This window comes from Cydia splendana, chromosome 21 (genome assembly GCF_910591565.1).
Source record: "Cydia splendana chromosome 21, ilCydSple1.2, whole genome shotgun sequence".
NCBI lineage: Eukaryota > Metazoa > Arthropoda > Insecta > Lepidoptera > Tortricidae > Cydia > Cydia splendana.
The window spans coordinates 6,013,470-6,026,253 of NC_085980.1; the positions used below are offsets into that span (position 1 = coordinate 6,013,470).

The following is a 12,784-nucleotide window of genomic DNA, read 5'->3' on the forward strand; positions in this document are numbered from 1 at the left end:
GATGGAGCACCTAAAATATCATTATAACATTTATAACCTAGCTGCCGACTGTGATTATTCTCTTGAATATTACATTTATTCATAATAGTCGAGGGTTATAGAATCCTCAATTTAGAGGTTCTATCCAATCCATCAGGAATCCGGAGTTCTGGGAGTTCTGGTCTGTTCCGGTTCCGCCTTAGACCCTCGGTACAAATTTTTGTACATAATCTACAGTCTATTCTGAACTTTCATTGATGAACGAAAGGTTCGAAATTCAAAAACAAAGGCTCAGCGTCTGGGTCTCAGTAGGATAATGTTTTTTTTTTAAATTTAGTATGTGATTTTTATGTGAGTTTGTGATTTTTTTTTGAAGACTCGAATAATGGACGTAGCTCAGAAAGCGGCTAAGTTAAAATGGGACTGGGCTGGTCATGTCTGCCGAATGCAGGACGACTTGTGGGCCAAGTTAACCACAGAGTGGGAGCCCCACGAGTCTAACCGGGGAGCCGGCAGACCTCGTCGGCGATGGCGGGATAACTTGGACTCCTTCTTGAGAGGCTGGCCAGATATTGCACTAAATAGAGACGAGTGGAGGAAGAGGGGGGAGGCCTTTGCCCAGCAGTGGGACACAGTAGGCTCTGAATAATAATAATAATGTGATTTTTCAGTTGGGTGCTAACAATCAGTGCTGCCAACACAAGAATCAAAACGGTCTCAGCAAAGCAGTTCCCTCACGACTTTATTTTTGGCGTTGCTACTGCCGCTTACCAGATAGAAGGGGCATGGGATGTCGACGGTGAGTGGCATTCATTATTTGTGACATTTTTCACCAAAAGGTACCACATTGTCGGTTGTCAATAAAATTGTTTTCAAATTGAAGCTACATGGAAATAGCACCTTATTGGCAACTGACAATACGCACGCTTTTGGTTGATGACACATTTGATAGTTTCAGTGGGTGGATCAACTGTTTTCTGTCCCGTTGTACATGGGACAATAGTAGTAGGTACCTACAGTTTGTGAGATGTGTTCTATCACGTTCTACTAAAAAGCTGAGTGGCCCATTATGGACATGACTTGTAACTAAAAGCAAAAAATGCATGTTTGGTAAATTTTAATACCATAAAATCAGAGTTTCAAGAGTTGTCCAGGATAGCGTAACCATAGCAACGCGTGACATTAAAAAGTCAAGTAGTTAATTTGCCGAGATATTTTATGCCTACTTCTGACTAGCAATGCACCGAGGAGAAGTTTCTTAAGTTGCGAAACTTCTATGAAGAATATTCTCTGGAACTTAAATTTAATAAACAATCTAATCGTGTCAAGACCGACGTAGACACATGCCATTTTAAATATTTCGCCTGCCCGCTTTACTGTTATGTGGCGTGTAATATTATATATTACAGAAAACGTTAAAGTTCTCATGGGAACATTCTCACAGAGAACTTTCTAAGTTTCTTTCATGTAATTTCTCTGAAATTTCCGAGAACATTTCTGCATTTTCTGCAATTTGTACATTGCTACTTCTGACTCTGATTAAATTAAGTTTAAAAGCTGGCGGCTACCTTGCACAACGTATCAGCATTACGATACCGCGAGGAAATACCGCCAACATCCTTGGTACAATGCCTCAGGGGCCTATTTTAGATTTAAGCTAGTTATAAATTTCGTTTAGTAGTACCACTGTTGTAAATAAACGATTTTCTCTGTCCCTCAAATATGTTTAATTTTGCCTAAAGCAGCCAAACGCCAAATATACCAAAAACTTACAAAAGTCCGCATTCTGCTGTAGCGAATTATTTGTTGTGTTCTTTGTCATAAATAGTTCAGGCGAATGATAATTAAATTTCCTCTAAAATGTATAAATACTTAGGGCATACTGAAAATTCCTGGACTGGCCACTTAAAATAAGTCGTCTCGTATATCAGAATCCAGTAACTTTCAGTATTGCCCACGTATTTGTATTTCCAGGTAAGGGTCCCTCGATATGGGACTACCTGGTGCACACGGACCCTGACCACATCACTGACAAGAGCAACGGAGACATCGCCGCTAACTCTTATTACAACTATAAAAGGGACATCGAAATGTTGAAGGAGTTAGGCGTTACACATTACAGGTAAATATAAATCTAAAGTGCTTTTCATCATCATCATCCTCCTAGCGTTTGTCCCGTACTGTGACGGGGTCCGCTTTCCTACTTTTCTCCTTCCACTTCGCTCTATCCTGGACATCGGTTTCCGCTAACCCACAGTCGTTTAAATCTTTGGCGATGACGTTACGCCACCGCTGCCTTGGTTTGCTTTTATTTGAACTTTATCGCGAACTATTTAATATTCATAAATTCATCATAAAGAAATTTTCAAACTGATCTTTTGAAAAGACAAATTCTCCCCTGTGTATGTACCCCTAGTGTAAATTTCATTTGATTGCATGATGTGACGTTTGCGTTAAATGTAATTTTGTTTGGGATTTTGAGTTTCCAAGTCTCGCTTGGCGCGCTTTTTAAAATCCATACAAAAATAGACATAACGCAAACGTAAACGCTAGTCACGCTATCGAATGAAATCTACACTAGGGGTTCTGATGAAATAAAAATTTGTTATACAAAGGAAAACTAGGAAAAGTGATCCAGAGCCGCGAGTTTGAACCTCGAAAATCACCCGAGGCAGTGTAAATTTTCCCATTGCACCATTATTTCATAAATCGGTACCAATTTGTTTTGTAGGTTCTCTTTTTGTGTTTAAAGTTTGTGAGCTGTATGATAAAGAGTGCTACTTAAAATTTGTATTTTTTTTTTACATTTCATTCCATTTTAACTATTTAAGTAATTATTGACCAAGCGTTAGCGGAGGTCTCTGTATCAGCTTGGGGAAAAATGCTTTCTTATTTTCGGATGTTCTCCTCTACAGGTCGCAATTTTCAACCGATTCTCGTGAAATTTTGTGAGCAGGTTCAATCATTAATCTAGATTTTTTTTTCGATTCAGTTTTAGGAAAATTTTCAAAAATGTTGGAGCCATACATTTATTCAGTCTTAAGCTTTGCTCGCTTAGTCAACAGCTCACAGAGACACTAGTTCTTAGAAAATATGGAAACTAGGTAAATATATATCGTCTTTATAGGTTCTCCATATCCTGGACAAGAATTCTTCCATTTGGCCGAGCCAACTACGTCAACCAACGAGGCATCGACTATTACAATCAATTCATTGATGAACTGCTAGCAAATGACATCGCACCTTTTGCGACCATCTACCATTGGGACTTGCCTCAAATTCTTCAGGAACATGGTGGCTGGCTGAATGAGAAGATGGTTGACTGGTTTGGAGACTATGCTCGAATCGTGTTTCAAAACTTTGGTGATCGCGTTAAGCTCTGGATGACGTTAAATGAGCCATTTGTCCATTGCTACTTTAGCTACGGTTACGGCGTCCATGCTCCTAAAATCAGATCCCCAGGCGTTGGTTTCTATGAGTGTGGAAGACAAATTCTATTGGCGAACGCCAGGGCATACCATATATACAACGATGAGTTTAGAAGTACGCAAGGTGGTAAAGTTGGTATCGGTTTGAATTGCGAACATGTATTCCCTGCTTCCGATTCGAAAAATGATATTGAAGGCGCTAAAGACTACTTAGCTATCCATGTAAGTACATCCATTAGTAGGTGTGTCTGTTTTGAAATGGTGTTTTTTTTAAATCGCATGTCTACATTACTTTTATAAAATTTCTATATAACTTTATACATGCTAATATAAATCTTGTTACATTGCTTGTCGTATTAAGACCAAACTGAAGACACCACAAGACACCATGTTTAAACTTTTTTCATTCCCAAGTACGTTTTTCTTAATCTCTCTTCTCCTCTTTTGACTTTCCTTTGCATTTTTCTTTTCTCGTCACCGAGGTTTCCATTAACTCCCCTGTTCTGCAGAGTTTTTTCATTAGTTGTTTTTTTCCGTCTGATCAATTCATATAGGATCTTTGTATTACAGTTTGGCCAATACATGCACCCGATCTTCTCAAAATCTGGAAACTACCCACAGCGATTGATACACCGCGTGCAGGCTGCTAGCACTGCTCAAGGACTCAACTCCTCAAGACTGCGTGGCTTCAATCAAGACCAGATTACCTACATTAAAGGCAGCGCGGATTTCCTAGGACTCAACCATTATTACACTAAATATGTGTATAGGAACAGTTCTGTGATTGGAATGTTCGAGGTACCGTCGATGGACGATGATGCGTTTGCGGATTCGTATTTGGATCAGTCTTGGCCAAGGTCGCACGCTCCATGGATCAGGGTAAGTGAAATTGTGTACAGCAAAAGTAATAGGCATTTGATTATTTTTATTATAACTAAGTGGCCATGATAACAACGCTATCGATAACAATATTTATTGCATATAGTAAAAATTATAAAACCACCTAAGTCCTGTTATCTAGAGATGATCTTCGATCTCTTGTACCTATAAGGAGGCTTGTGACTCAAAGATTAGGACTTATGAATTTATTTAATAAAATTCGTGCTTATAGAACTAAATTTATAGTGTCTCAATTTAGGGATATGCATAGCACTAGCAATATCCACTGGCCAAGCTGGCTGATCGGTGATTACGTGGTGCTTCCATAGAAAACGAATCACCGGAAGCTCCGGCCTTGCCCCGGCCCGGTCTAGCGTAAGTCATCCTTTGTAGGTCTGTACGGTTACCATCAGTTTGTCACTGACATAAACGCCGTCGAGAACGTAATTTACTTTCTATACATCTCGCTCGCACTCGCATATTAGTGCAAACGGGATGTATAGAAAGTAAATTACGTTCTCGACAGCGTTTATGTCAGTGACAAACTGATGGTAACCGTACAGATCTAAGTGATCTAACTACATTCGATAGGAATTAAAGTGATTGATGGCAGAATGATTCAGTAAAAACAGTGATCTAACGAAATAATTATTATTTAAGGAGTATGGACCTGGTTTGCACTACCTCCTGGCCCATATAAAGGTCACATACGACAACCCCCTGGTATATATAACGGAGAACGGAGTATCAACTACTGCAGGCCTGAACGATCACACCAGAGTGTCCTATTATAGAAGTTATCTTAGCGCGGTGCTTGATGCGTTGGCTGAAGGTAAATACATCATAAGGGTAACATTCCATTTCTGACCGCAGCTGCACTACTAGTACGAACGCGTAGGTGTTATTGTCAACTTCCATAGTAAAATGAATGGTAGTGCTGCTGTCGTCGGAAATGGAATGTCAGCTTAAGGCAGCTAAGATACCAATCGTTTGCGCCGTAGCGAACGAAACGGTCGTCTCTCTATTAGCCACGTCAAATTAAGCCGAATTTGGGCAAGCTGCGGAAATAATTCGTATAGTTTTGAAAATTGGTACAGGCATACCTTGTGGTGTCCAGATAAACATACTAAAAGTCCTCGAGGGTGTAGGGGGTGTGCTGGGTACCTTTTTTCATATTTTTGCTCATATCTCGAATATCTGTACGAATAGCATTATAATTACTTCGGACAAAACTTTTAACATAAAATTTACTACAAATTTAATTATGATTATTTTTACTCTGCGATCAATACTTTAGGAGATACAGGCTGTTAAAGTTAAATAAGAGAAAAAAAATTGACGGTTTAAGAAAACGTCGTATTTTCGTAATTGTTCATCATAAATAAAATTTTTAGTTTAGAATAAGCAAGCTAAGCGACCTGCTGATAAAATATAAAAAAACCGGCCAAGAGCATGTCGGGCCATGCTCAGTGTAGGGTTCCGTAGTTACCCGTCCGTCAAAATATACTAAACTCGTAAAAACTCGAAACCTGCTCGGCCGATTAGGTTTGCTATATTTTTTTCTTGAAAGTCTTTATTAAGCTTTACTTTCACGATTTTTTTTCATATTTTTTGGACCCAAGGTTCAAATGTTAGGGGAACTAAAGTGGAAAACACAACTTTTTTTCTTTCAGATCGATTTTTTCCGAAAATATTAAGTTGATCATAAAATGGTTCTTGAAGACCCGTATTCGTTTTAAAAGACCTATCCAACGACACCCCACACTATAGGGTGAAAGCGAAAAAAAAATTCAACCCCACTTTGATGTAGGGCAACCCCCCTCTACACCCCCAGCACACCTCCTACCCTCGAGGACTTTTAGTATGTTTCTCTGGACACCACAAGGTATACCTGTACCAATTTTCACAACTACACGAATTATTTCCGCAGATTTTTCTAATTTGCTTACGCTATATCTAATCACTCCAACGTATACGTGCGACATACAGAGGTGTTTCGTTCGCTGGATGTAGCCATGATCATGGCATACCAGAGCCAGGTTCTGAAAAAGTTATTCTTTTTTAACAAATATGAACATGTTAATAGTTTTTAGGGTTCCGTACCAAAGGGTAAAAACGGGACCCTATTACTAAGACTCCACTGTCCGTCTGTCGGTCTGTCCATCACCGTGATAGGTAGCTAAACAGTTTTTTCACAAATGATGTATTTTTGTTGCTGCTATAACAACGAATACCAAAAAGTACGGAACCCGGTGGGCAAGTCCGACTCGCACTTGTCCAGTTTTTCCTTTTTTATTGTGGGACGTACCACAATACAATCTATAAATTGTATATACATACAGATAAATTGAACACGGGTTTTCATTGTTACGTGATGACGGGAAACGGCTCCAGTCATTTACTCACAAATGAGAAATGACTAGACATTTAATTTTCAGGCTGTAACGTCCAAGGATACTTTGCCTGGAGCTTAATGGACAATTATGAATGGGCTTCCGGTTATACGTAAGTATTTACATAAAATGCTTGTTTATCAATATTTTAACACTGAAATAGTTATTAATTACATCTGATCGGTGATCACGACGCGGCGTTACCCAGTTTAGTTACAAGTTATGCAAGTTATTGTATTTGATTTTTGTTCTCTTTGACATTTGTATGCCAACCGGCAAAACATAGCGATTCAAATGTATATAGATATACACACCTAAGACCTATTGTGTACCTACCTATATTTTACAAATAAAGCATTATGATTATGATTATTATGAGAGAGGAGGAGGAGTTACATTAATATTAATAATAAAATAAAATAAAAATAAAAATCATTTATTTCAGGTTACCAGGACCCATATTACATTCACAAAAAAATAATTAAATTAAATTAAATTAAATACATTTACAAACTAAGTACGCTACAAACATTTACAAATAAAACAAACAACATACAATACAAATTACACATTATTAGCGACACTGGGTAAAAATCATCACTTTGTCTGGCCAGTGATGATTTCTACCCAGTGCTTTGTCATGGGGCAGTCCAAGCGCTCAGCGAACATGCTCAGGATGGTGTTGGAGCTGCCGCGCACTCTGTTCAGCAGAGACGCTACTCTCTTCCTTCTGACGGCGTGGAAGCCATCAGTGCGCGCCTCTGCGAACATACCTGACGCACTACAGCGTCGCGGCAGCTTCATCAGCATCCTGAATATGTTATTGTACTGTACCCTGAGCGCATTGTATGTGCGTTGTGTATGACTCACCCACAGGCTGCCAGTGTAGAAGGTTTGGCAATAAGCCCTAAATAATGTTATTTTTACTTCCTTCGTACACTGAGCGAACCTGCGAGCAATCATGTTACCTCGCACAGACAAGGCCCTCCTCTCCCTCTCTATATCCGCATCATCTCGCAAGTCCGGCGTGACCATGTGCCCCAGATATTTAAACTGGTCCGCTACTTTTAGTGGAACGCCACCCAACACTACCGGAGGTGTGTAATGTATTATTGTGTATTTGTCTGACAGCCAACGCTTCGGCCTATACGAGGTGGACTGGGAAGACCCGAACCGGACCAGAACGCCCAGGAAGTCAGCCTTCGTCTACAGAGAAATTATACGAAGTCGGATGATTGACTACGACTATGATCCGGATCCGTACGCCGGCGGCGCGCGCGCCGTCACCAGCTCTCTCCTTGTTTTACTTATTGTTGTTTTAACTGTATTGTATAGCTAATATATCGCATCGTCATTTTATTTGCGTTTCTCCATTGATGTACCTAGCGACTGCTATAGCTATTGGTATTCATTCGAGTTCAAGCTTTTATTGCCTTGTTTCTTTCTGCCTTGTTAAGAGTGGCCAGTTACTATAGCAGTTGTTGGTTTTAACAGTTTCTTTTTCAATCTTGGCCTAGTAGTGGCTCCCACACTGCGTCTACCTGGGTCTACTCATTTTTCAGCTGGTATGGAAAATCCGACACTGCATACATATACATATTGTTCATGACTGCGTTAGACCTGTTTCCCACTGACGTCCAGTTTTTTGCGGGTACGGTTTTATGCAGGATCCAGTTTTCTGTAGTATGTGTGAATGTTATTATATTAGCACCTGTACTACTAAATCGGGATCCTGCAAAAAACCGTACCAGCAAAAAACTGGACGTCAGTGGGATACAGCTTAGCCTTGGATATTTTTATAACATAGTTTTTTTTAGCCTTTTCCCTCTAAAATCAATACTAAACATATTTTATCCCTCCTCATCATCATCATAACTTAAGAGCTTTGCTCTTGTCGGTGGAGTAATCGCCAATCATTTCTTTCTTGTGCCAGTCTTTTAATTTCCACATACGACGCATTATTTTTTATTTGGCTGAGATAAGTGATTCTAGCCCTCCTACCCCAACTCATATCACATTGACAGCACGCAATATTCATTGACTCGTATCCTAACGGAAACAAAAATATATCCTTTGTTCCATTCTCTATTGTTTTGAAGCAATTTTAGCAACTCTAAAAATACTTTTGCTTGACCGTTGACCGCTATCGTTAGCTGCAGCAAGCAAAACAAAACAATGCTCGAGCATCCCCACACGTTTCTACGCTCCTGTTTTAATACTCTGAAAATATTACGAAGGTGACATGTTGGTTTGACATTGTCGAATTTTGCAAAGCCCTGAAATTCAATGATGAACGATCAGTTTCTCTTTATCAAGTCGGTGAAAAACAAAACGTACCTAGGAATAAAAATACCCACTTGTAAGATGTTGGTGTATCAATATAATTATTATTTAACAAAAAGATTTTATTTTATAAAACTTGCAAAAATCTAATTAAAAAAACAGGATAGAAGAGTCAATCCTGTGTTGAATTTTATTGACTTACAAAGAAGGGTATCCAACTGTCCGACTCCGATTTGGTTTATTTTGATATATCATCAATATATGTTATAGAGTCGTCTAAAATAACGGACACGTATTTTTTTTAGCTGCCCAAACTCAACCTGTTAGGAGAAAATGGCCTTCAAAGTACTGAAAATTGACCAAACCTTCTAATATCATAGAAAAACTTTTTTCAAAAAAATTGATAATTAATTACTGGTTTCGTTATATGTTGGAGAACATGAAAAAAAAATGAGGACGTGTTTTGTCATTTCACCACAAACTCAATTTTTATATAAAAATATATTTATTATATTTATTTATTATATATATATATGTTCTCCAACATATAACGAAACCAGTAATTAATTATCAATTTTTTTGAAAAAAGTTTTTCTATGATATTAGAAGGTTTGGTCAATTTTCAGTACTTTGAAGGCCATTTTCTACTAACAGGTTGAGTTTGGGCAGCTAAAAAAAAATACGTGTCCGTTATTTTAGACTACTCTATAACATATATCAAAATAAATGAAATCGGAGTCGGACAGTTGGGTACCCTTCCTTGTTAGGTAACTTCTGCTCCTTTCCTTCCTCCTTGAAAAACAATTATTTACGATCAGAAAATCTCAATTAATCTTTGAATTAAACTTGAACATTTAAAAATTATAATTATTTTCTGGTCAGTTTAATATTAACCTGTAGAAAGTTACAAGATTAAGCCAAAAACTTTTCTAAATTAATTCGAAACATGAAATAGAACATTTTCGATTTTACAATGTACAGGCAAATGCTCGTCTCATCTTATAGCGAATTGATAGGTAGGTAAGTTCAAATCTAAAGTGATAGAAATTGCAAATGGTGAATCAAACATTTTCGCAAAGTAGGTTACCAACTTTGCTGTTTCCGCTTGAAAGCTATTTATATACATTCAATTAATATAAGGACGTGGTAAGTACCTTTAATTAAACCTAAATTAGGACAAAGATACCCTTATAAGGACAACTGTTCTAATTTCCAAAAGGCAAGTTCGCCAAGCGCAAGTTAATCCTTTTTGTGCCACGTTCAAAGTCACAATTTTGAGACTTAACTCCAAGTAATAAGGCTTATCATTAAATGTTTCTTTATGGACAGAATCTACACATTGCCTTTGTGTTTAAAAGCCGGGTATGTAGAACAAAGCAATAACCGTTTTGAGTGGGACATGAGTTGAAGTGTGCAAAGTGCCGTAAAGCGGGGTAGCTTAAAAATACAAAAGTGACAAAAATATTGTTTTACGTCTTTGATAATGAATATGAATTCGTAGATTTGTATTGTAACTCAAACAAGTAAGTACTAACTTTTTGGATGAAACTTCTTGAGGTTACCGGCCATCTTGCTTGTTCATTTAAATGAGTAGGAGAGAGTTTTTCCAGGGAGTCGAAAACAACCCAATGGGCATATTTGGGTTTATCATTATAGCCGCTTGAAGACTATCATAACCTCTACTTAGTCAAAACTTGCCAACACAAAAGCAAATTTTGATTTGTCAAAATTCAAAATAGTATGGAGTGAGAGACCTTTTAATGAGACAGACAGAGACATTTTTGTTTACTAGGTCACCAATTGTCATTTAAAAAAGTCGAATAATTTCTTCTGGCTACCGAAAAGAATAAGCCGTTTGTTCCATGTTATCTTTCCATTTATATCAAACGATTTAGGAATAAATTTACATCGACGAAATGCTAGTAATTCATGGTTTTTGGTCTATTGCCCGCAAATAAATCTATTGTTAACCCTTCGTCTGCCAAATTCCCGCAGCGGGAGGGAAATAAAATGGCCACGTCTGCCAGCCTCCATTTTTCATAATTTGCCGCGTCTGCCATCCGTATTACAAGATACATATTTCATATAATCTCCCATAATTGATTCCTCGCGTCCATTATTGGGTTGTTAACCTATACATTACCAAAAAGAATAGATAGTATAGAGGGGTCCTGTCATTGTAAATTTAGTAGTTACTGTAAATTTACTGCCATCTATCGACACACGACTAAAACTCAAAATGAAAACGTATAAAGTTATCAAAAAATGTATATATATGGATAAATTATTTTATTATTTTTATATCATTTTGATCCATGTTCATTCACTGATATCTATGTGTTAAAATTGTTAAATATGAAACGATGTCGTCACGCCATCTAGCCGAGGATAGGCTAAAGGTGTGTGCGCCACCTATTCGAGAATGACTTTTACTGGAATTCCGAGGCACGTTTTTTCCTTAGACTTTATTCGTCTTATACGAAGTTACATATGTCTTTGACATTACTAAACTTAAATAACATTATTCAAAATAAGATTACTTAAACAGATTCAATGCCTGCCAATATCTCGTTCCACTTTAAAAATTCCACCTCGTTCCTTAGAGATTCTTATTCCACGAACGCTAGTAACGTGAACTTCGTACGAGCAATCGATACGTAGGAGGAAATTTATCTTCGGAGATATGAGTATGCCTGCGAAGCGCTTTAAAACCTGCACTTACCTGCGTTGCAGTGGATCAAACTTGGCCGGAGAATAAAGTTACCTAGATGCTGTTACATAAGATAGTAGGTACTTATAGGTTATCAGCAGCAGTAGTGTATATGTTACGGGTAATGTTAGAAGATTAATTAAACTCAAGTTTACCCTGGTGTAACTAGTATTACCCGAGCCGTTTGGGTAAAGTTCAAAAAATTATATAACATTCATATGTTTTCGGCGTTTACCCGTACCAAAAAGAATAGATAGTATAGAGGGGTCCTGTCATTGTAAATTTTGTAGTCACTGTAAATTTACTGCCATCTATCGACACACGACTAAAACTCAAAATGAAAACGTTTAAAATTATCAAAAAATGTATATATATGGATAAATGATTTTATTATTTTTATATCATTTTTATCCATGTTCATTCACTGATATCTATGTGTTAAAATTGTTAAATATGAAACGGTGTCGTCACGCCATCTAGCCGAGGATAGGCTAAAGGTGTGTGCGGCATCTATTCGAGAATGACTTTTACTTGAATTCCGAGGCACGTTTTTTCCTTAGACTTTATTCGTCTTATACGAAGTTACATATGTCTTTGCCCGTACACATCTACTAAGTAGGTCTACCCAACACTGGCTGGGTAGTGTTAGGTGTTGCATCATCACTTCTGACATTACCCTCCCAGTGTTGGATAGACCTAGATGTAAACGGATAAACGCCGAATACAAATTAAAATTGATTTAATATTCGGGCTTTACACAAAAGGCTTGGGTAGTACTAGGTGTACGCAGGTAAACTTTTAAAGTTTACTTACCCTTCTAGTGTTGCCTCTAAAATTTCTTTCAGATTAACATTTCCGAAACCGAAACCGAAACAAAATCAATTGAAACTACTTGTCTAAGTAATAAATACATATAAGTTTCACTCGTACGCCACAATGTCTAGTTTAAAACGGCAGTAAGTTGAACCATAGAGAAAAAATACATAGAGTGCTCACTCCATCCATACATCCGTTTTAGTACCAAAACAACTACTATTTTCGTAGTCGACATCTAGCATCGAGTAGCGGATATATCAATGCTGCTACTTGACAATAGATGTTCCGACCACCGA

General features: G+C 37.7%; 1 protein-coding gene across 1 annotated transcript; it reads left to right on the forward strand.

Annotated features, from left to right (window-relative positions):
* Nucleotides 1-364: 364 nt before the first annotated feature.
* LOC134801330 (myrosinase 1-like) lies at nt 365-8,018 on the forward strand. Its single transcript, XM_063773870.1, has 8 exons — nt 365-459; nt 651-778; nt 1,954-2,101; nt 3,107-3,629; nt 3,978-4,298; nt 4,947-5,118; nt 6,725-6,791; nt 7,811-8,018. Exons 1-8 carry the CDS (start codon nt 365-367, stop codon nt 8,016-8,018), a joined length of 1,662 nt encoding a protein of 553 aa, XP_063629940.1.
* Nucleotides 8,019-12,784: the final 4,766 nt, after the last annotated feature.

Coding starts and splice junctions, on each gene's coding strand:
- LOC134801330 (XM_063773870.1), top strand. CDS start 365: ATGGACGTAGCTCAGAAAGCGGCTAAGTTAAAATGGGACTGGGCTGGT. Junction 2,102..3,106: donor TTAGGCGTTACACATTACAG/GTAAATATAAAT, acceptor TCGTCTTTATAG/GTTCTCCATATCCTGGACAA. Junction 6,792..7,810: donor GAATGGGCTTCCGGTTATAC/GTAAGTATTTAC, acceptor TTTGTCTGACAG/CCAACGCTTCGGCCTATACG.